The sequence below is a fragment of the Tinamus guttatus genome, unplaced genomic scaffold (assembly GCF_059628265.1).
Source record: "Tinamus guttatus ecotype Peru unplaced genomic scaffold, ASM5962826v1 Tinamus_guttatus_pri_ptg000026l, whole genome shotgun sequence".
In the NCBI taxonomy this organism is placed as follows: domain Eukaryota; kingdom Metazoa; phylum Chordata; class Aves; order Tinamiformes; family Tinamidae; genus Tinamus; species Tinamus guttatus.
In genome coordinates, this window is record NW_028288560.1 from 1,834,963 (window position 1) to 1,856,296 (window position 21,334).

The window sequence follows — 21,334 nt, forward strand, 5'->3', positions numbered from 1 at the left end:
TGCGGTCGCGCCGCCTGGCCCCCGCAGGCTGCGCTGCGATGAGGACGGGTAGGGCTGCGTTCCTCTGGGCTCCCCCGGCTGCTTCGAGGCGGGGTGAAGCACGCCGAAAACGGGCTCCCCTTTGCTCCCCACTGCCCTCGTCGCCTCGCCGAGCTCCTGCCCGCATTGTGCAAGGCCCCACGGCTGCTCGCCTTGCCCAACCGCCTCTTTCCTCCGTCTCCTTGCGACACGAGCTGGCCCTGTCCCACCTGTCTGGAGCCTTTCATGGCTCCCCCTGCTGTCAGGGTCCCCATTTTCCTTGTGTCACTCCTTGGCTTTGCTCTCTGGGGGCTTTACCAGCCCTTCGCGTGACTGGAGCTGGATGGCAAAGGTCCCGCCAGGTCCCTGCAGTTGGATTGCAGGGACCCGCCAGGCGCCACCACGGCGGGTGGCTCTGTCAGGCTCCCACATGCTCCTTTTATCAGGAAGAGGGGATGGGAGGAGAGCTGGGGGCGGGGAGCTGGAGCCTGGTGCCCATAGGGCCTCTCCGCTGGCCCATCTGGCCCTCTCCATGCGGATGGACACGCAGGCGACACGAAGCGAGCTGGGGTCCGGATAATGTTTATGAGCAAAGACAAGCAATCACAGCGCGGCAGGAGCAGCGCCGCGGGCGCCCGGGGCCCCACGCGAGCCCTGCCTGCTCCTTCCCGGCTCCCGCAGCGCCGCTCCTCGAACGGCCGCCTGGAAGCGCGGGGCGCCCCGGCAGGGCCGCCCGTCCCTGCGCCGCGGGGCCGTGCCCGGCTCGCGGCGAGTGCCCAGCGCAGGGGCTCGCGGCTGGCTCCGTGCTGCCGCCCCGAGGAGAAGGCGGCGCCATGGCCCCGTGCCAGCGGGGTCGCCGCGGGGCTGCGCTCGAGCTGCCCCTTGGGGTCCCGGCCTCGTGCCGGGGGCAGCCCTGCAGAGCGCACGGGCACCCCAGCGGGCATCCCGCTACCCTGAGTCTCGCTGGGGCTGCCTGGTGCCCCCGCGGGGCTACACGGCCGCAGCTGGGTGCAGGCCGAGCCGCCGTCCACGAAGACGACCCGAGCGTGGCAGCCTGTCCCGCCAGGGCTCCGCGGAGCTCAGGGACACGGCAATAGCAGCGCTGGCAGCGCCGGGCCCCCCCAGCACTGCCACATCCCCCCATCTCTAATAGCCGAGGTTTTGCCGTCCCATGGGCGGCTTCTCCCGTGGTCACTCGGTGCCCTCTCCCCCGTGCTCACGAGGGGGATCGGGCACGGCCCGGGCTGCCCTGGCTCGGCGGGGTCCCCCCGCCTGGCACCATGTGTCAGTACGTCTGGGGCGCCAGGATGAAGAGCCGGTCCTCCTCCTTGCGGATCCACTTCATGAGCTTGTTGACGGCGCTGATGGCGCCAGCCTTGGTGCCCAGGGGACTGTAGCAGATGTAGAGCTCGAAGGCGCTGGTCACCTGGGCAGGGGAGAAGGGCACAAGTTGGGCCCAGGTCTGTGCCCTACATGGGCCTGGCACTGCCCCTTCCCCCGCACAGGCTATGGGGATGGAGACAGGGGGCACCCTGAGCAGGTGGCACCAAGCGCCTGTCTTGCTCTATTCGCCACCCCTTGGGGCAACAAGGGTGGCCCCGGTGCAGGTTTCCTGTCACTTCGGGTGGTTCACAGCAGCAGTGTCCCAGCCCTCGGGGCCACGGGTCCCACCTCCCACTCCAGCATGCCCTGGCACAGGGACCTGACCCTCAAAGGGCCACACAGACTGGGGAGGCCACCCCAGGGACCAGAGTGCGGGCGCCACGTCCTGTCCTCCTGTTCCGCCGCGCAGGACCAGAGCGGACGGCATCACCCGAACCCCATCCCACGTCTGCTTCCGCAGGAGGCCCGCGGACCTCCCGCTGGCGCCGCACGGTGCCCGCCGCGTGGCCGGGGACCGCTGGCACGGCCCTGGGGATGGCCCTTACCCAAGCCAGGAGGTTTTCGCGGGGGCCTGTGAAGTAGATGTTCTTCAGGGGGCGCGAGGAGTTGTGAGCGCGGCTGTGGAGGTACTGGTAGAGCCCCAAGAGCCTCTCCTTCTCCTCCTCCCGCACGTAGGGCGCCTCGATCTCGGGGCTGCGGGAACACGGCGCCCTGTTAGCACCCCCAGAGACGGGCACCGGCGGAGGGGGTTCACCCTGCGCCCCGAGGCCTCGGCAGGCGTGGGGTGGCCTTCCCTGGCCGGCGCTGTGCCGGCCGCCTCACCTGGTGAAGAGTCCCGAGCTCTTGGACTTGTAGATGAAGTGGCGGAGGTCAGGGATGCCCACCTGGGCCACGCTGTAGAAAGGGGTGCGCAGGGCCTCCTGCAGAGCGTGCTGGACCCCCCGGCGCCGCAGGCGCTCCTGGAAGCGCCGCTTGCAGTCGGAGACGGTGAAGAAGTCCTCACGGTCGGTGGAGACCAGCAGGAGGCACAGGTCCATCTCCTGCTCCAGGTAGGAGATGTGCGCATGGAAGAAGCCGCTGGAGTTGAACTTGGGGAGGCAGATGGGAGTCCAGGCTTCACCCTCCCGGAAGGAGGAGGAGGAGCTGATGAGGTTGAAGAGGAGATGGAGGTCGATGGGGTGGAGGAACTGATCCTTCTTCCTGACGAGGGACACCAGCTGGTTCCCCGACAGGAGGATGGAGAAGACGAGGCTCTTGGCCTTGGCCTGCTGGAGGCTGGTGCTCACAGCGTCCCTGACGCTGGCGGCCAGCGGCAGACAGCGCACGGCGCCCATCAGGAAGCTGGGGTCGTGGGCCATGAGATCGAGGAGGTTGTCGGTGATGCGCTCGGAGCCGGCGAGCAACCTGCGCAGGTCGTAGTTCTGCTTCTGCTGGAAGATGTGGTTGAGCTGGGTCCAGGTGAGCAGGCTCAGGATCTGGTAGTAGATGTAGAGCAGCTCATGGGCGATCTCCTGCTCTGACTGCCGGGTCCGCGCCACCGCCACCAGCACCAGTGGGCTCCTCCGCACGAAGACCACCTTGTAGCCATCTGCTTGGAGGGACGTGTGGAAGAGACCTGTAATCTGTGCCCCCGCTGCAGCCCGGCTCTCGCCTCCTCCCAGCAGCCTCTCTGCCCCAGGTGCATCCAACACGGGCGCCCTGGCAGCGGGCCAGGCTCCCCGTGCTGCCTGCTGGGCCAAGGACAACACGTTGGCCCTGCCGGGTGAGCCCCAGGTGACGCAGGCCAGGGCTGGCTGCGATGGCCCCCGGTCCCACTCGCCCCCAGCGGCCCCCCGTGCGGTACCTGCGTGGATGGAGCGGATGGCGTTTTTCTCGGCCTCCAGGAAGGACACGAGGGCCATCATGACGCCCATGGTGCTGGAGAGGGCCTCCTCGGAGCCGTAGCGCGAGTACACCGGCTTGCCCGCCTCGCTCAGCACGAACACGTGCTTGCGGTGCATGCGCCAGGCGTCCATGGTGACGTCCTCCTCCTCCTTGGCTGAGAGCACCGAGTCGCGGCGGGCGGCCGGCGGCGCCGGCTCCAGCCGGCCCTCCTTGCTGCGCCGCATCTCCTCGTCCAGGTCGAGGGCCATGCCCGTGAGCTGCGTGCTCAGCTCGCTGAAGTCCTTGCTGATCTGCTCCATGCTGCTGGGCTGCGGCGGCGGCTCCCCCGGCCGCTCCTCGGGGCTCCGCGCCGCCGCGCCGGCCTCCTCGGGGCTCGTCAGGTCCTCGTAGGAGCGCGTGTGCACGAACATGGCGCCCTCCTGGCCCGCCCCTGCGGACAACGGGCCCTGCAGCGACCGCCCGCCCGCTCTGCCAGCGCGAGGCCGGGCACGGGACGTAAAAGGGATGGACGGACACAGGGAGGGACCTCCCCAACCAGCCGGGGTACCCGAGGGTGCCCGTCCTGCCGCCTGGGAGCCGCCCCGGCGCGCGCAGCCCCACGCGGGACGCGGTTCTCCCCACGAAGCCCTGAGGACGCCTTACCCGGCTCCGTGCCCTGCGCCAGCCCCGGCGTGGGGCTCTCGGCCCGCTCGGTGTGCTGCCCATCTCCCGGCGCCAGGGATCCGTTGGGCACTTCCCAGCCTTTCTTCTTGTGGACATCCGCAGCCATTCCTCGGGGCAGCGCCTGCGGGTGACCGGCACCGTCACACGCCGCCCGCGAAAGGAGACCCCAAAACGCTGCCCTCGGAGCGGCTCCTTGGGCTGATCCCGCTGGCTCAGCAGGGAGCACAAAGCTCCTGGCGAGCCGGCAGGAAAAGCTGTTCTAATCCAGCAGGATTTCCTCCCTCCCGCGGCCCTGGGAACGTGCTGTGCCGCTCGCTGTCCCTTCCAGAGTGCCCAATGTCCTCCTAAGCGCTGGGAGAGCCACCCAGGGCGCTGCCCGATTCCCTGGTGTCCCACTGGAGCTGGGCCCGCACGGCTCCGAGCTCTGCATGGAGCCAGGAGGCCTCCTGTTTGCCAAGGGCGGATTTGTGCAAGAAGCCTCGGATAAGGCGGCCGCGGAACGACCTGCCAGGCCCAGGCGGGAACGTCCTCCCGGTGACGACGTCGCTGTGACCCGGGCAGCGTCCGAGACGCGCTCGGGCACCCGGTCAGCAACTCACGGCGGGGAAGCGGAAGCAGAAGCGGGAAGGCCGGAGTGCGGGCACCGGGACGCGCCAGCCGCTGCTCCCGCCCGGGACGCGCTGCCAGGCCGGGGATTAGCGCCCTGCCCTCGCCCGGCCCCTCCGCGTGGCTCCTGCTCGCGGGGCCGCCCTAATTCCCTGTAATCGCTCAGGGCCCAAGGGCGGGCGCGGCGGGCCCGCCGGCCCCTTCCCCGCCGCCGTGTCCCCGAGGGCGGCTCCGCGGCGGAGCAGGACCGGGACGCGGGGGGCCGCGGTCCCCGCGGAGACCCCGGTGCCCGCAGCGCTCGCCCTGCGCGGCGGCCCCGGGGGGGCTCCCCGGAGAGCCGAGCGCGGCTCCGCACGGCGGGACGCGGTCCCTACGCGCGGGGACACCGGGACCGCCGGTGCCGGTTCCCGGCGCGGTGCCGGGAGGCCGCCCCCGGGCCGCGGCGCGGGCTGGGCGGGACGCGGGGGCACCGACCTTGGTGGCTGTCGCCGCTGCGGGCGCGGGCGGCGGCTCAGGGGCAGCGCTCGGGCCGCTGCGCGCCCGGCCCGGCGCGCTCGGGGGCCGCGGGCATCGCGGCGCTGCGGGGCCGCGGCCGGGCAGGCGCTTCCAGCCGCTTCTCCTCCCCGCGGCCGGGCCCCGGCGGCGCCGGCCCCGCGGAATCCTGGGCGCTGTAGTCGGCGCCGCCCGCGCGGCCCCGGCCCCGCAGGAGCGCGGCGCGACGGGGGGTGTCGTGGGAGCGGGGCGGGGAGGAGATGTCGTGATGGGGGGTGTCGTGACGGGGGGATATTGTGGCGGAGGGTACACCGCGATGGCGGGAATATCGCGACAGAGGGGCTGTCGTGACGGAGAGGATGTCACGACGGAGGGGCTGTCGTGCCAGAGGGAACGTTGTGGCAGGGGGGATAACGCGACACAGGGCCCGTGGCCGGCGCGGCGCGGCCCTCCCTCCCCGCGGCACGGCCCGTCCCCGAGGGACCCCGGCAGTCGCGGGGGCGCGGCCGAGCGGGCGCTCGGGGCAGCTCCCGCTCCGCCCCGGGCCGCCCGCAGCCGCCGGGGTCTCGGGGCCGCGACTACATGTCCCGGCGTGCCCCGGGGCGCCCCCCCCAGCCCCCCCGCGCGGAGCACTGTGGGGAGCGCGGTGCGGGCGGTGGGCGGCGTGGCGCGGGGCATGCCGGGAGTTGTAGTAGCGCGGGGGCGGCGCCGTTTCCCACAGTGCAGCGCGCGGCGGCGGCGGGCGGGCCGCGGGAACGGGGGAGCTTCGTGCCGGAAGTTCCGGTCCCCTCTTCAGGCCCGGGGCGGCGGCGGCGGCGTCGAGGTGAGGCCGCTGGGGCCGCCCGTGGGCCGGGAGCGGGGCCGGGAGCGCCCTGGCGGCGCGGCCGGGGCCCGGCCCGCGCGTTCGGCCTCGCCGGGCCGGCGCCGGGGCCCCTGCCTCGCGGCGGGAACTGCCTCCGGCCCGGCCCTGCCCCGCGGCTGCGGGCGGCCCCCCGGGGCACCCTTTGTGCCGCGGCCGCGAGGGGAGGAGGGACACGAAGCGGCGGCTGCCGGGGCGCGGACGAGCCCTCGGCGCGCGGCAGCGTTTGGGCCGCGTTCGCCGCCCCGTTGTGGGCGCGCGGCCTCCTGCCGGGCGGATGGCGCCGCCCGGCCGCTCTGCGCCGGGCCCGGGCCCCCCGCCGCCGCCTCAGAGCTGGGCATTGCGTCCCGGGGCTCCGGGCTGGCGGGGGTTACGGGGTCTTCCTGAAGAGGAGCCGCTTGGCTTGGTGCAAAGCGGAGCGGGGGAGGAAATGCCAAAGGGAAGAACACGGAGCAGCAGGTTTGGAGGTGACAGGGGCAGCCCGTGGCTCTGCCGCTTGCATGGTGCCCGCCGGGTGGCTGTTTTAGTTCCTAGATCCATATCTATGAACGGGAATTAAAAAACACTGGGCATGTGGAGAAAAGCCCTGGAGACAGGCGGATATTTGCTGCTCCGGCTCCATTTGGCGAAAACTGCGGATTGGGCTTGCCCGATGTGTGAGGAGAGTTCACAGGGGGTGTGGGTGCTGCGGGAATAGCCAGGGAGCAGCCGTCTGTGCAGGTGTAGGAACCTGCTGCTTTAGGAAACCCCGTTGTGAGGAACGGGCTGCCCGTGGCTGCCTGCGTTGGCTCCCCAGCGAGTGCCCGGGCTCCCTGGCACGTCGGCTGCCCGCCGACCTGCTTGCAGCGCTGCCTTGGGAGGACAGGCTGTCGCGTTACCTGTTGAGGCACATGGTGTCCGCGTGTCAAACGTGGAGTTCTGGGTCTTGCAGTAGCGCGGGGCTGTTGGCTTCTGCAGGCGGTGGCTGCCCGTGGGCGCACGGGCTGGAATTTGGTCCCCAAGGGGTTTAGGTCACTTCTCGAGTGACGACAGGAGCTCCCTGAACGTGTGGGTAGGGGCCAGTGTGCTGGATGGCATCGGGACAGGAGTGGGTTGGTGTTTTGGGAGTCCTGACTGACTCAGAAGTGTGAGGTGACCCCTTATGTCATCGCTAGTCACTAATAGTCTTCTCCTCCATCACTGTCCTTGGGATAAATCTGCTGTTGTTCTCTCGGAGCAGAGCTGCAGTGGATATTGTTGTCCATGGACTAATATGGGACATTAAATTCCGTTTCTGAGATGATCAGTCTCTGGCTCCATCATTTTGTTTTACACTTTGCTGCAGCCATTTTCCTGAGGAAGACAGGAGCACTTCCCACCCAAGCTCCAGTGGCCAGGAAGTCCTTACCTTCTCCCTTGGGGAGAGGAGGTGGGAGAAATTCCAGAAATTCTGTATTCTGCACTGATGCTCGTGTTAGCAGCACTGCTCAACTCGAGCAAGGAGAACAGTCACCGTCGTGATTTATTGGCAGAATGTACCCTGTTATCTAGCTACTCTTTGAGGGCAAAGTAAGCGTAATAGACCCTAATGCTGATAGTTTCCTTAAACAGCAAAGAGCTTTTGGCAAAAAAGAAACAGTTTGGGTTAAGCATTAATCACCAACTGTTGTTGGGGGACAGTCCTCGTTTGTGCGTCGCGGCGTTCTCGCCTTTCGAGTCGGGCTGCAGACAGCGGTAGACGGCGCCGTGTGTTGGAAAGCTCCACGTTAATCAAAAGCAAACAGGGAATTGTTTGCCCACCCATGCTGACAGTCTCATTTCAGAAGCTGCTTGTCGCTTACAGATTGGCACAGCTTTAACTGTTGCCTTTCTCCGTGCTCAGACCCGAATGTTGTGGTGTGTGTTTGTGCAGCTTGGATGTCCCCCATACTCTTTTTCCCAATTATTGGTGCTTTTCTTATGGGATGTATTTTTCTTGGCTTATTTTTCTGGGTGTTTATTCAACAGATTTTGCTGTCTTGGTGTTCGTAGTGTGAATTCTCAATTTCTGGAAGCCTACCAGAAAGAAGAAAAATGTGGGGAGACCATCGGCAAGGCAACAGAATGGGGTCATATCGGTAAGCATGAGTGGAGACTTTGCTTCAGTAACGTTCTTAAACACAATAAGCAACAGGAAATGTCTCTTAATATATCTGCACATCTTCCTCTGGGCGGGCTGTTCTTTTCTTTGTTTCATTTTTAGCTGCTTTTAGTGTTTCTCTTCCTTTTCCTCACCCCTTTTCTAGGGTTACTTAGTTTGGCTGTTACAAGCCAAGGTGTTGCCATGCCCTGGCTTATGGTTTGGGTGCTGTTAAGACCTGCAAGAAGTTCCTAATACTCGAATGTTGATTCTCTTCACCCACGATGATTGCTTTTATTCAGATTTAATGGAGAGTTAGACCATCAGGCCCCAATGTTCTTGGCTGGGTTACTTCAAAAGACATTTGTGAGCGTCACTGGAACTGTTCTAAAGACTTATATCCAACATATATATATATGTGTATATATTTGTATATATATATACACACACACACAACATTTTCCTGATGACAATTGCATTAGAAAAGCCAGTAGCCTCTAGAATCTGTCTCAACAGTACTGATGAAAATGATCCCCATTTGTGATATCAGTAACGCTGCTCTGCTATTGCTTAAATTTGTTTTCCTGGCATCATTCTTTTACTGTGCTGCGTGGGCACTCCTAACCTTGAACTAGGTTTTAATCGCTATTTTTTTATAGTGCAGAAATAGGGGCATTTCAGGGCAATAAATCTGGAGGCAGTTTGATTAGCATTGCAAATGTCACCTTGCATTTTGCGGGTGAGCAGTCTGTGTGGAGAAACTCAAGAACTTGGCTCGCTGTAGTTGCTAACAAAACACTTACTGGCTAGAGTTGATTTTAGGCTTATTTTGAAAGGTGTTGATATTATTCCATGATTTTTTTTTTTTTTTAACAAATTTATCGGAGTTGCATTCAGCTGCAAAGTCGGGTAGCTCCATCTCCAAAATAATTCACTGGGTTCTGAGAAACTATCCCAGGAAGAAGCCTCTGAAGTTTTGCTGTGCAGAGCTCATGGGATCTCGTACTTGAATGCGCGCTGAGCGTAACCTCTGTGTGGGCAGCCAGGCTGCAGGCACAAGCAGAGGCTCCTCTTGAACTCGGGTGGTTGACACATTCCTGCCAGGCATCCCCAAAGTCAGAAGCGATGGTTCTCTAAATCTAGACCTTGAAGGTCTCGATTCCAGCGCCAGGGAATACGTATGAACCTGTGTAGTGTGTTGATAGAGCACGTGTGGTTTCCTTTGCTCCATGGCGATGGGCTAAGTCTGTGATAGCACCCAGAGAACTTGAACTCAAGTGGTTCCTTACAGGCTTGTGCTGGTGGGGATAACAACCCAAAACACCAGTCGGTGGAACCGTGAGCAGCTGCAGAGCTGTGCGCAGTGCAGGACTATGTGGATTGCTACCATCATTAACCCATTAATATTGCAGGTATTCCCTGTTGAGTGCTTCTGGAAATTGTGCTGAAATGGGAGCACCCAAGTTTACTTTCTCACATCTGTCGTATGCTGCCTCATCTTAAACTGCCAAACATCAATATCTTCTGCGGATCTTAGACTGTTACACAACTCTATAAAAGTTTAGAGAAGATTGTGCTGCTGTGTAGATTGCAGACTCTAAGCACGTTATGAATAATACTGTCTTTATTTCTACAGTGGGAGCCAAGAAGAAAGGTTTGCTCCCGGGTGGAACAGGGAATATCCTCCTTCCCTTGATAGTCTTGCTCAAGAAAGACACTCTGGCAACTTCTCTGGCAGAGAATCACTTCCTTTTGATATCCAGGCACTCGCAGGCCTCCTCAATCCTCAGTTTGCCAACAGAGAGGAACCTTCTTTCAGCTTTGGAGCTAGAGATGGACCACGTAGTGACTACAGAGGTGGGGAGGGGCCCCGTGATTTCAGGAGCAGAGATTACCCACCTCCTGACTTCCAGAGCAGAGAGGATTCGCAGTTGGATTTCAGAGGTAGGGAGCCACCCTCGTCCGAGTTCAGGGGCAGGGATATGTACTCTGGAGACTACCGGGAAAGGGAAGGGCCCCCCATGGACTTCAGGGGTGGGGATGTCCCTTCAGTGGACTATAGGAACAGGGAGACGTTCCGCGTGAACTACAGGGATAGGGAAGTGCATAACATGGATTACAGGGGCAGGGATGAGCCTCCATCAGACTTCAGGGGAAGAGGGTCTTTTGATCTGGACTTCAGAGGCCGAGATGGTTCTCACTCAGACTTCAGGGCCAGAGATGTGTCCGAGTTAGACTACAGGGGCAGAGAGCCCCCTTACTCAGACTTCAGAAATAGGGACGTACCTGATTTGGACTTTAGGGGTGTGGGTTCCTCTGATTTGGACTTCAGAAACAGAAATGCACCATCATCAGACTTCAGAAATAGGAACAGATCCCGATCCGATCAGGATTTTAGGAGCAGAGATGTGCCTCCTCCTATGGACTTTTCAGATAGGGAAATGCCTCCTGTGGATCAAAACCTTGTAGACTTTAGGCGCAACCAACCCGCTCTACCTTTAGCGGAAAGAGAGGGCTCTGGTTTAAGCACCAGCAAGAGAGAGGACCCTGCGCTTTGTCTAGATAGAGCTCCCTTTGGTAGCCAAAAAGGAGAATTTCAACATTCGGAGACACCAGCCAGAGAAGAGGAATCCCTTGGAATGGGTCTTGAAGACGACGCTTCACACAATTTCCAAAATAGCCGTGGGCCTCGTCCTACTCTTCAGGACCAAGAGGAGCAGCAGCCTCAGAGCTTTGCTAACAAGCAGCAGCAGCAGCTTTCTGGGGGAGAGCAGCAAAGATCCGATTCTGATCTTGGGTTAAAGGGTGAAGGTGACCTGGATTTCCTTGGAAGGCAAGACACGGACTACCGAAACATCGAGTATCGCGATGTGGATCACCGGCTGCCGGGACAGCAGATGTTTGATTATGAACATGGCAAGTCCTTCTCAGAAGGAAAACCCAGCAAAGATTCTAGGCTCTGTAAGAGCCTTCAGGTAGGTGCCTTTGTGAGTCCCTGTTTCTGTTAAACCTGTGTTTGGGGGGGAAAAAAGAACGGAAGGAGCTGGAAAGGAAGGAGTCTTCTATTCATATTTCATCTCTCGAATTTTCTCCTAAATCACTGTCCTTCTCTGAGCTCATCCTCATGCTCCAGGTCTTTTTAGTGTGCCCTCCTTCCCTCTCAGAAATACTCTCTTTCGAAAATGCAATTTAGCAATTGAGGATTGCTAAACGCATAGAAGTACCTTTGGTTTAGGAAGTCCCCGAGTTTCAAATGTCTGGACAAAGGGAGGATGTCGTGGAGGAAGTACATGGAGAAGAACTTATTCTGTTCTTCTTTTCTTCTCTGGGTATCTGTTTATAGGCTGTGTTGGGCTACTGGAAATGAGATACTGAGTTAGATGGAGCCACACAGAGCAGTATCGCTGTTCCCATATGTGCTTTATCTCTCCTGTGTTGTTTAACTTCAAAAACTGAAGCTGGTAACTGCTAAATTAATAAACTCCAATGAATTTGAATCTCCCAGTTCTGCAAGGCCTGTTTGATTGTCTTGCTCTAAAAGCCTGGGAGATCTCCATGACCCAGGGCAAGAGCAGCCTTTTGGCACTCGTGAGTTAACCCAAGTTGTGTAGCTGGTAGCCAGATACCCTGAGAGCCTTCAGGCTGTTGTGCTTATTGACCCTGGCCCTTGAATTATGCCGTGTTTTATTTATTATGGCTTGACTCTGAGCTCGCATGTCTCATTTGTAAAAAAAAAAAAAAAAAAAAAAAAAAAAAAAAAAAAAAACTGTCTTGCTTCTGTGAACTCAAGGACCAAGATTACCGGACCTGCCCCAAGTACGTGAAGCCAAGCAAGCTCATTCGGCTCGGAGGAGTGCCTGAGACTGCCACAAAGGATGATGTAAGGGGGATTTTTCTTTCCTTTTTTTTGGTCCAAAATCTGTTAAGAGTTACCAAAACCTCTATCAAAAGCATTTCTAAACTTACTGTTTTTGAGCCCAGAGATTGAAGTTCACGTAATCTGTTGTTTTTATCTGTTTATTCTGCTTTTCTGGGAGTCTAGCAGTGATGGGCTTTTCTGCTGTCACATGTAGGGTGTTGGTGGGCAAAAGCCTCAATTACCAGACTCTTTTTAACATGCCTCACTTTTAGGATTGCTTGATAGTATAAGTAAAATTGTTATTACTTGGGGCATATATTTTGAGCCAGGAGGATGTTTATTGTCCAAGTACACTATTCCTTGTTAGATACCTTAAATCTGCATAAATAGTTCTTGTAAGGATGGAGATATCTCTGTTACTACTGATTTAATCGAAAAATTTAGGTTTTTCTCTACAAGATGAAGGAAGAGACCTCTCCAAAAGCTCCCATTTCTAGTTAAATTGTTTTCTGTGGCTGTTCCAGACATGAGAACAGCAATTTGGGTGATGCACAGCAATCTGAGTGATCAGAGGCTTAATGGTGAAATCTGGGTTCTGGGGAACTCATGGCAGAAGCTTTGTACATCAGAGGATGATGAGACTCAGTCACCTTATGTTCCATCATTTTTTTTAAACGCAGTAAGGCCTCTCTGACCTTAAATAAAGATCATGAGTGAGATCTCTGATGAACACCAGCACGATGACCTTGTGAATGGGTGAATTCCGGTATAAATGGTGCTCATTTATTTAAACAAACAAAAAAATACTCTCAAAAAAGATTGATTAACAGTTCTCAGTACTGGGGCAACAATGTCAGGAAAATATTTTGGTTTGCAACAGCGTTAAGCCAGAAACAACAGACATCTTGGAAAAAGAGTACTGCATGTTAGCAAGTGCCTTGCTTTCCAAGGTTTTGCTTTGGAGACTGAAGAGGATTTTTGGTTTTCCTGCAGATTCTCAATGCTTTCCGAGGGCCTGATGGGACGCCTGTGAAAGACTTGCGACTCAAAGATTACAGTTCAGGTGAGAATACGTGTATTTTTTTTCCAGTGCTTCCAGTTTTATTTATCTATTTATTTTTTTTAAAGGGTTTTTTCTTCTAATTTAGGCAATTAGGTTAAACTCCTTGATGCCATAAGTACAGGTATCTTGGAATGCAGAAGGCCGCTGCGTTCTGTAATTTGTCCTTCTTGTCATCAAAATTGGTGGCTGTGGTCACTGGTGCTTCAGAGGAAAAGCACCTGTCTCTGTACCTTTAGCTAGACCTGGGAACAGCAGGAAAACAGCAAGGCTGCTTCACAGCCATCGAGAATAAAACTAATATTGACATGGGGCATTGGGTTAATTCTGCCTATATATATGTATATATATGTGTGTATGTATATATATGTATATATTTTTAATCAGATCTTTTTGGATTGTTTTCCATCTTCTTTCCATCATCTTCCTGTGGAACAAATCTCTGAGTTTATGTTCTCATGGCACCCGCTATAGCCCAATATTTCCCCTTCAGTAATGTGAAACTGTTATCCCTCTTAATACCTAAGACAGGTTAAAGCAAATATGAAAAAGCAAGTTTTATGAATAGATATCCAAATACCCGCTCAGGATGCTCTTCCTCCTTTCAACAAATGAAGGTTTGTTCTGCTTGTGATCACTATGTAGGAGTCTGGAGAGAGGACTGTTTTACCAAGGTGCTGTGTGTGACAGTGGTGCCACTGTCACAAAAGTGTGTGGAGTAAGAAAGGAGGGATGAGTCTGGGCTGTCAGTTTGGATCACGCTGGTAGGGGATGCCTGGAAGCACGAAGGGACCATCTGAAGCCACCTCTCCTGCTCTGCTCGTCCTGAATAGCTCCCACTCCAAAGCGGATTTTTGTCACTTTGTAAAAGAAGGGGAAACTTTGGGGTGTTTTTCGTAGTTTCAACCCAGGACAGCAGAGGCTTCTACCTTGGTCAGTGTTTTTTTCCTCAGTAATGGTTTGTGGGTGGCACAGCTGCATTTTGTCGTGTCAGATCATCCCCTGTAGGCTGCTTCTGCCTTCAGGAGTTCAGGAGAGAAACTGAGGCAACTGGGTCAGCAAATATTTTTGTTTCTGGAAGCTGTCAAAGGAGATTTCCCAACCTTCTCATGAACCTTTGAACTGAAGGATGACACAGTGTTGTTACATAATCCCCTTTGGCCCAGCAGACAGGACCTAAAGGATGCAGTCGGCCTCGCTTGCTTTCTTCCCTCTTTTCTAAGCGTAGCTGTTGTCATCCCTGCAAAACTGGGCACAACCCACCGATTGCAACATACCTGTGTCTTTGCTCATGCTGATGTCATTTGTCTGGGGTTTTGTTTGTTTGCTTTTTTTTCTTTTTTTCCCTTGAAATATGGCACTTTCAGTAAGAAATCACTTGAACTTGGAGTCTGTTGCAAACCTTCTTCCTGTGTGCATTGTTAGGACTTCTTGCCCTCTTTTTTAGAGAACTCTTGGCTCCTCCTTCCCTATTTCAAAGGCTGCTCGAATGGGACGTGGTGTGTGAAGTTGTGGGTGGAAACCCTCCTTTCTGCTGATGGCCACACGTAATATGAGGGCCCGGGTTTTTTGGTGCCAGGGTAAAGGCTGCATTCTGTTTCAGTCCGTGTCCTCAGCAGCAGAGATTTTTTTTAAAAAAACGTCTTCTGGCTTTTGTGGGGAGGGAAAGAATTAACTTTAAAATTAGCTCGTCTTTTACGAGCTATTTAAAGCTGTTGTTTAACCCTGTCCGAGCCCTGCCAGTCATCTCAGCAGCGTAGTGTTATTCTAGGTTACACAGACACTCTGAAGACTTCATTTTTAATTGCATCCCGAGGCTGCTAATGCAGCTGCAAATTTAAACAGCTTTGGGGAGGTTTTGATCCTTGTTATGCAAGATGGATCCATCTAGGCCAACAAAAGCTTCCTGAAGTGTGACAACTTCGTATTGAAATGGGGTAACTAGAAGCTGTAGTAAATTGAATCCAGCTTTTCAGGTTAGGCCAACCTGGAAAGCAGATGAAACGAGAAAATTCCTGAAGAAGTGAAGCCTGCTTGAAACCAGCGGGCAGCTGCGAGCTGTTACGATGGGCTGTGACCGTAGGCAGGCGTGCGGATTGACAGCAGACTTGATTTGGGGTTGCTGATGTCTCTGGCAGGCGGTGGCCCACGCGCCGCGCTGCCGTGTCGGTTCCGTGGCCCCCACTCCGGGGAGTGCGTGCTGCGCCCGAGTGGGCTGTGTATTTTCGAGTGCTCTCCAGAAATGTTAAAAATAACATTAATCATGACTGTGCATATACTTCATGTTGAGTGTTTTAGAGAGAAGAATGGCTGCAGCTGTTGGAGAATGAAAACAGCCAAAACAACATACAATTAACTTGAAATAAGTGCGATTCACATCAGTTCCACAGCAAGATAACCCTTACCGTAAAGCTTATCTCAGCAGCTTCAACATGATGATTCCACTGTATGGTCTTTCTCGACACTCTTTGTTTTGGGGAAATTATATAGTTGACTTTTTGGGGAAAAAAAAAGCAGCCCAGCTTTTCTGAGGGCCTTTCTGCAGGCTGTTTACGCGCCGAGGGAGGCGTGTTGGCACGGGAGGCTGTGCTGAGCACGGATCGCTCTTCCTAGTGTACACGGTGCGGTTTTGCTTTGCATACCAGCTGCTGCTGCTGGCCATTATTTGGTCTCGGAGGCATGGAGACTAAAACGGTCTGGGCTGTATAAAAGGGAGGAGAGGGAGAGACGCGGAGAAGTGGCATAATGATTCTATCTAAATAGAAAGGCAGATATCTGCAAACAGTCCCAAAATGTGAAATACCCAAAAGAGACCTCACAATACTCGGAGTTCTCAGATGTTTTTGAAGTGATGCCTGTATGTTCAGACTAAAGATACTAAATTGGTGGTGGGAAAAGGCTTTCTTCTAATGTAATAAGCAGGCTTAATTGATGGCTTATCTTCCAGCTTGCCTTTTCGAGTGTATTTGGTGATGTCTGTTCAATTAATGCTTATGAAGGGTAAGTCCTGTGGTGAGACGTGCAGGTTTTCTCAAGGCCCTTCCCTTTCTGTAGCCTGTAAAAGCAGCTTGTGGTGCCCCCGCAGACGAACTGCTGATCCGCAGCACTGGGAAGCACTCTGGAGCTTCTGCCCATCCCTCCCGTTCGGAATTACTCCCTGTCCAGCCCTTGGAGGCTTCTGTGTGGCTGTGGGTCCTTAGTTCGGTGTGTCATGGGGCACATCCCCGGCCATTGTCACGTTCCTGTCCGTGCACTTGTGTGGGTGCTGCCTCTTTCACAAACCTGAAACTCCTGACCCTCAAGGAATCTCACAGGAACATGCCTCTGGTTTTGCTCTTGATCATATTTTAAGCTCCTTTCCTGCTTCCCGCCTTGTGCTTTATTTCCTACGTACTTTGCTCATGTTTAACACTTGTTAGGAAAGACTTATAAACCATCCCGTGTGCCTGGTGTGCGCGGGACCCTGCACAGCTGTGCCCGTACACCGGAGAGCGGAGCGTGGTGAGCGGGTTTGATGTGAAAGGGCAGCCTGGCAGGAGTCATCCTTCTTTAAGAGATGCTGCAGTGGTGGCCAAGGGATAAACACAGCTCTGAAGTGCTCTCTGAGCCTGCTGTTCAAATCACTCTTCTGGATGTGGCCTGCAAAGGGACAGCGTGGAACGGAGTGTTTTCCAACCAGGAATCATGGTAGGGTTAGTATCAGCCATTGGGGAAAGCCCCTCAGGGAATCTCAGCCTAATGAAAGTTGCTCATGGGGAGTTGCTCATCCCCATAAGATTCTTCCTAACCTACAAACACATCTTGGGGAGCAAGCAGAGAGCAGACGTGCTGGCTGAGACGGAGAGGAGCATGGAGAGAGGGGTGCTCCGAGGCGACCTGGAGGGACGCGGTGAGCTGGGCTGGGATTGCAGGGAGCACTGAGGTCTGCACTGTACAAACCTTCCGTGCTAGTGCAGTGGTTCTGAAATTGGGACATTTAAATCTGTTAATTCCTCTCCTGGCCCTTCTGAAATTTTTGGATTCTGCACAGGGATGTGGGAAAGAACTAAGTGCCACAGGGTTGAGGGGAGGAGAGAACCGAGGGCAGGCTCGAGGGTGTCCCCAGCACTGCCAGGAGATGCCAGCGCCCACGTAACGCTGGGTCCTGGCCTCGGGAGGCACGGAGGGCACGGAAGCCCCACGAGAAGAGCAGCCTTCTAAGACTGCGTTGGCAGTGTGTGAGCACACGGAGCTCGGCAGGAGAGCTCGGGCCGTTTTCCAGGTGCTGGAGCGCGTCCGGAGCCTCCACGTGGAGGCATCGCCTGCTCCTCAGCAGAGGTCCTCAGCCTGGAGAGCCGAACCCTTCCGGAGCCAGGGAAATACCCTCAGTGCCGGCTGGCAAGAAGGGAATCTTGTTTGTAGCTAAGTAGCTTGGCCAGGACTAGAAATAGCCCTCCAGCTGCATTTAGACCGTGGTCCATGATACCCAGCAGCAGGTTTTTGTGTCATCCTGCTTGGGTTTAGGGCCTTGGTGCATCGCCTCTTGCAAGCCAAAGGCACTAGCGCATGTCTCTGCTCCCCTGGGAGGTGCTGGCTTAGGAAATGGAAGGGAAGAGTCTTTTTAAGCTAATGTTTGCTGTCCTGAGAAGCCTCAGCGTGGGGTTCTATGGCCTGTTCGGCAGAAAAGGCAGCAGACACTGAGCCATAGAACAGGCTCGCCACCTTTTTAGCACGCACAGCCTTTCTCTCCAGGACTCTTACACACTGTGCTCGACCTTTTTTTGCATCTCGTCCCCCAAATTTGAAGGCTTTTCACAGTTTACCGACATGAATTGCTTTTCTGAGTCCTTAGTGACAGGCTGTGTAGTCGTCCCGGAGCCCGCGTCGCACTGGCAGCATTTCAAACCCCGGTTCCTGCCTGCAGCTTCTCCTCACGGGAGCAGCTTGCAGTCCTCTTCAGTGGCCCCAGCCATCCTCAGATTCCAGAGGTTCTGTACTATATATGTAGGGGCTGCTCTCTAATAAAGCTGCCGCCTCGCTCAGATCCTTTCTGCGCTCTCCTCCTGGATGGAGGAGGCTGGAGGAGGCAGGCTGCACGGGAGCATTTTAACTTGCAGATTATAAGGCGCTTTCCAGATTTTTTTGGTTTCGGTGCCGCTCTCTCGTGCAGCGTCCGCAGCACGAGCGTGCTGGAGCGTGCGTTTTCCATGGGGGGCTCTCAGGAACCGCCTCGTTTCTGCGCAGCCTTCGAAGGAGTTGGCGGCACAGCCTGCTGCAGACTCTGCTGTTTCGCCCTCAGCAGCGAGCGCTTCCCATCCAGCTCTACTCGGTTTTCATAGCTCTGAAGCCCGAGTTACTTGGGCAGCGAGGAGTTCTGTCAAAGACATTATGGCAACTCGGAACCCCCCAGCTGGTATTAAGCGCGTGGTTTTGGCTCGCGAGCTGGTGTGGGCCGATTGCCGCCCTCCCCCTGGTGCTGCAGCAGAGCCCTCCAAGCTTCTCAGCTGTGGGGACAGCTTTATTGTCCCCACTTGTCCCCACAGCTCTGCACATTCAGGAGCTCCTGGCTTCTTGGGAGCATATCGTGCGTGTCCCTAACGGTGCAGAGATGCGGAGAAATCTGCGTTTTCCAGTGTTTTCACCAGGAAAAAAGCCATTAAAGCGATTTAGGCAGTCGTCTCTTGGGCAGCTCTGGCGTGAAGGCACCGTGGGAATGCAGAGGGTGGTGGCGCGTGGGACAGGGAGCAGCAGCAACCTTGCTCAGCCCTGGCTTTCCCCGGCAGCTCGCGGGAAGCACTTGCCTCTCTTTAGAGGAGCTGCAGGCGCTTCCCACCCTTTCCAGAGCCAGCGGGGCGAGGGGGACACGCACGTCGCTTCGCCGGGGAGCACCGCACATGGATTCCTCCTCCTAGCAGGAAATAGCTGTTCTGAGGAAAGGGGAGATGTTTTAGCAGTGAGGCCGGCCAGCGGGGACACAACCAGTGAGTAAAGCAGTGCTTCCATCTTTTGATACCCTCAGGCTTAGTCTGGATCTTTCCACACTTTAGGCAACCCATTTATTATCCTGAGTGTAGGATCAACAGATTCCAGGGTATCTCTGGGCCTCTAAGGCTGTCCCATCAGTGTCTGCTTTGCTCACGGGGTTTGAAGTGGCCCTTCAGAGGACGGGTGACCTTCAGGACCATGATGAGGTGGCCGAGGCCGTGCAGACAAGTCGCTGTTGACCCTCTTCGACTCAGAGGGGGATCGAGAACTGCCCTCCGCCAAGGGCCTGGCAGCACTTTCTGATGCTGCTCCAGCTCTGCAGAGGGCAACGTGTGCCATTGCAGATCCTTTCTGGAAATGTGGAATTCCCTCATAGTCCCCCCATCCTTGACGCTGTAGTTACCATGGAAGGAACAGAGCTTTCCTCTGCGGAGAGGATGAAACTCTGCAGCGGAGTTCCCTGGCCGAGCCGGCTCTGCCACGGTGTCTCCAGAGAGAACGGCGGTATTGAGTCAGACTTCCAAGTTTTTTAGCCAAACCAGGGCACGCTAACAACAACTCAATTGGTTAATCAGAATTTGTTTCACTAAATACATCAGTTTCAAAGGCAAAGCACTGCCGCTTCTGCAGTCCCAAAGCAACTCCCTGGAGCTCCAAACGTGTCCTTACTGCAAGCATCCAATGGTTATGGCAGCTTGGGTGCAGAGGCTTGGGGATCACCCCTAAAGGACTATGGAGACCTATGTAAAGGAACACGTCAAGTCCTTTTATGTGGCTGTCCTAAAACCCAGGCAGAATGGGAATGTGGCTGTTCCACCACCTATGTGGATATGCTGGGATGAAAAACTGGGTGAGCTCAAGTGTTTGAGCCCAGTTGGTACCCTCTTTTGGAAAGCTTATCTGGAACTAGTATTTGAGCATGTTCAGAGTCTGAGGAGGGGGGAATTTTTTTTTTTAATCTTTTTGATAGAAAATCTGTGCAAAGATACTTCTAGCAAAGCAGGTAGCGTGTGTGACTCCATCCCACTTTTCCGTGGATCCCGAGGCAGTGGTTTTGCACTAGTCAGGGGAAGAAAGGTCAGGGAAAGAAGATAACGGGCTTTTATCGCATGATCTTCTCGTGAAATGTTAAACATGGGTTTAGGCCAGCCTGAGTCAGGAACCCTGCTGTCATCTTCAGCAGCTGTTCTGCTTTGCTGACGTGATCGCTTTGGTGTTGGCATTGTCACCTGCACCATATTGGGGCTTAGGAGAGCCCCGATGTGCCCTCCTGGTGGCATCGTCCTCATTCCTGCCATCGGGAGGTACCTGTCCCCCTGCCCGTGTGAACCCCCCGCGCTGCTGCGTTTGCACAGGCTGCTGCTTTAAACCCTTTGAAGGTTTCAGAAATAAAAATATCCAAGCTCGGCAGCTGCTCTTCCAAGTTGCTGCTCCTAAAAAGGATGCAGGAAAGAGGCACAGCAGTTGGTGGCAGGCGGCTCTGTAGCTGTCCCCCCCCTTAAGAAGCGGCCTCGAATGACTTGGTTTTCCTTGGCGCGTTGTCCCCGCGTGACGCGTCGTTGCGAGCGGTGGGAAAGCGTCTGCACCGGTGGCTTTTGAAGACGTTTTGCAGGAAGCGGCGTCCGTGTCGCTGGCCCGCGTCTTTCCCCGAGCTGGGAAACCCACAGAGTGATAAATTCTCATGTCATTATATTGGCAACGATCCCATATGGACAGGGGAAGTCAGGTTTGTGGTGTTAGGGCAGCGTGCCAAGAGCATAAAAACTGCCCGTGAGGTTCCACGATGATGCAGTTTTGCGTGGGTTTGTCCCTCAAGCAGCGAGTGTGAGAGGTGGTGAGGACGTAGAGCAGGACAAAATGTTGAATGCGGCAAATGCGCCTTGGACTGGGCCCGGTGGAGAGCGCGGACAGCTTTGGGGAGACCCCAGCGCCTCTCCGAAAGGCCCTTGGTGTAACTCATTTCCTGCAAAACGTGCTGGGCTGGCGCAGGTGGAAGGTGGGCACCAGCCTCCCATCCAGATGTACATCCGTAGGAAGGAGGCGATGAGCTCTTCCCCTGGCCACCTGAACTGGTGGAATCCAAATGCAGAGCGGCTTTTCTGTCCCTCCTAAATGGGCACAGGAGCAGCAGGGAGAGGGAACCGGGGCTCTTCCCTCGCTGCTTGCCTGAGTTGAAGTGCGGCAGCCCTCGATCACCTGGAAAGTGCTGTTTGGAGCGTGTTGGCTGTGGCTTGTGCAGGGTGAGGCTGCTGCTCCCGGTCGTTTCTCGGAGCTTTAGTTCTTGGAGCTCCCTTCCCCATCGAGGTTGGCTCTTAGGATGATCTTAATTCCTTGTAACGTTCACCCCGCACTTTGCTGCGGGACATAGTCATTTCAGCACAGGTAACTGGAATGCAGAGTTCAATCAGTGGCTCCTTCTGCTATGGCCTGGGGCAAGGGCTTTCTGAG

At 56.1% G+C, this 21,334-nt stretch overlaps 2 protein-coding genes across 2 annotated transcripts in view; one reads left to right on the forward strand and one right to left on the reverse strand.

Moving 5' to 3' along the window:
• Positions 1 to 1,284: 1,284 nt before the first annotated feature.
• MON1A (MON1 vesicular trafficking associated A) lies at positions 1,285 to 4,066 on the reverse strand. Its single transcript, XM_088527325.1, has 5 exons — positions 3,928 to 4,066; positions 3,245 to 3,715; positions 2,224 to 2,989; positions 1,947 to 2,094; positions 1,285 to 1,444 (listed from the first exon to the last, which is right to left on the reverse strand). Exons 1-5 carry the CDS (start codon positions 4,052 to 4,054, stop codon positions 1,304 to 1,306), a joined length of 1,653 nt encoding a protein of 550 aa, XP_088383451.1. The 5' UTR covers positions 4,055 to 4,066; the 3' UTR covers positions 1,285 to 1,303.
• Positions 4,067 to 5,783: 1,717 nt separating this feature from the next.
• The window catches only part of RBM6 (RNA binding motif protein 6), a 44,620-nt gene continuing 29,069 nt past the window's right edge, over positions 5,784 to 21,334 (forward strand). Inside the window, exons 1-5 of the mRNA XM_088527332.1 lie at positions 5,784 to 5,869; positions 7,892 to 8,001; positions 9,640 to 10,978; positions 11,794 to 11,883; positions 12,856 to 12,925. Coding sequence (XP_088383458.1) covers positions 7,958 to 8,001; positions 9,640 to 10,978; positions 11,794 to 11,883; positions 12,856 to 12,925 — 1,543 coding nt within the window. The 5' untranslated portion in view covers positions 5,784 to 5,869; positions 7,892 to 7,957. The remainder of the gene's footprint in view (positions 5,870 to 7,891; positions 8,002 to 9,639; positions 10,979 to 11,793; positions 11,884 to 12,855; positions 12,926 to 21,334) is intronic.

Excerpts from the sequence above, each read along its gene's own strand:
- MON1A (XM_088527325.1), bottom strand. The coding sequence starts at position 4,054 with ATGGCTGCGGATGTCCACAAGAAGAAAGGCTGGGAAGTGCCCAACGGA. Across the intron at positions 3,716-3,927 it reads GGCGCAGGGCACGGAGCCGG|GGGCGGGCCAGGAGGGCGCC; the intron begins GTAAGGCGTCCT and ends CGTTGTCCGCAG. Across the intron at positions 2,095-2,223 it reads AGCTCGGGACTCTTCACCAG|CCCCGAGATCGAGGCGCCCT; the intron begins GTGAGGCGGCCG and ends GTGTTCCCGCAG.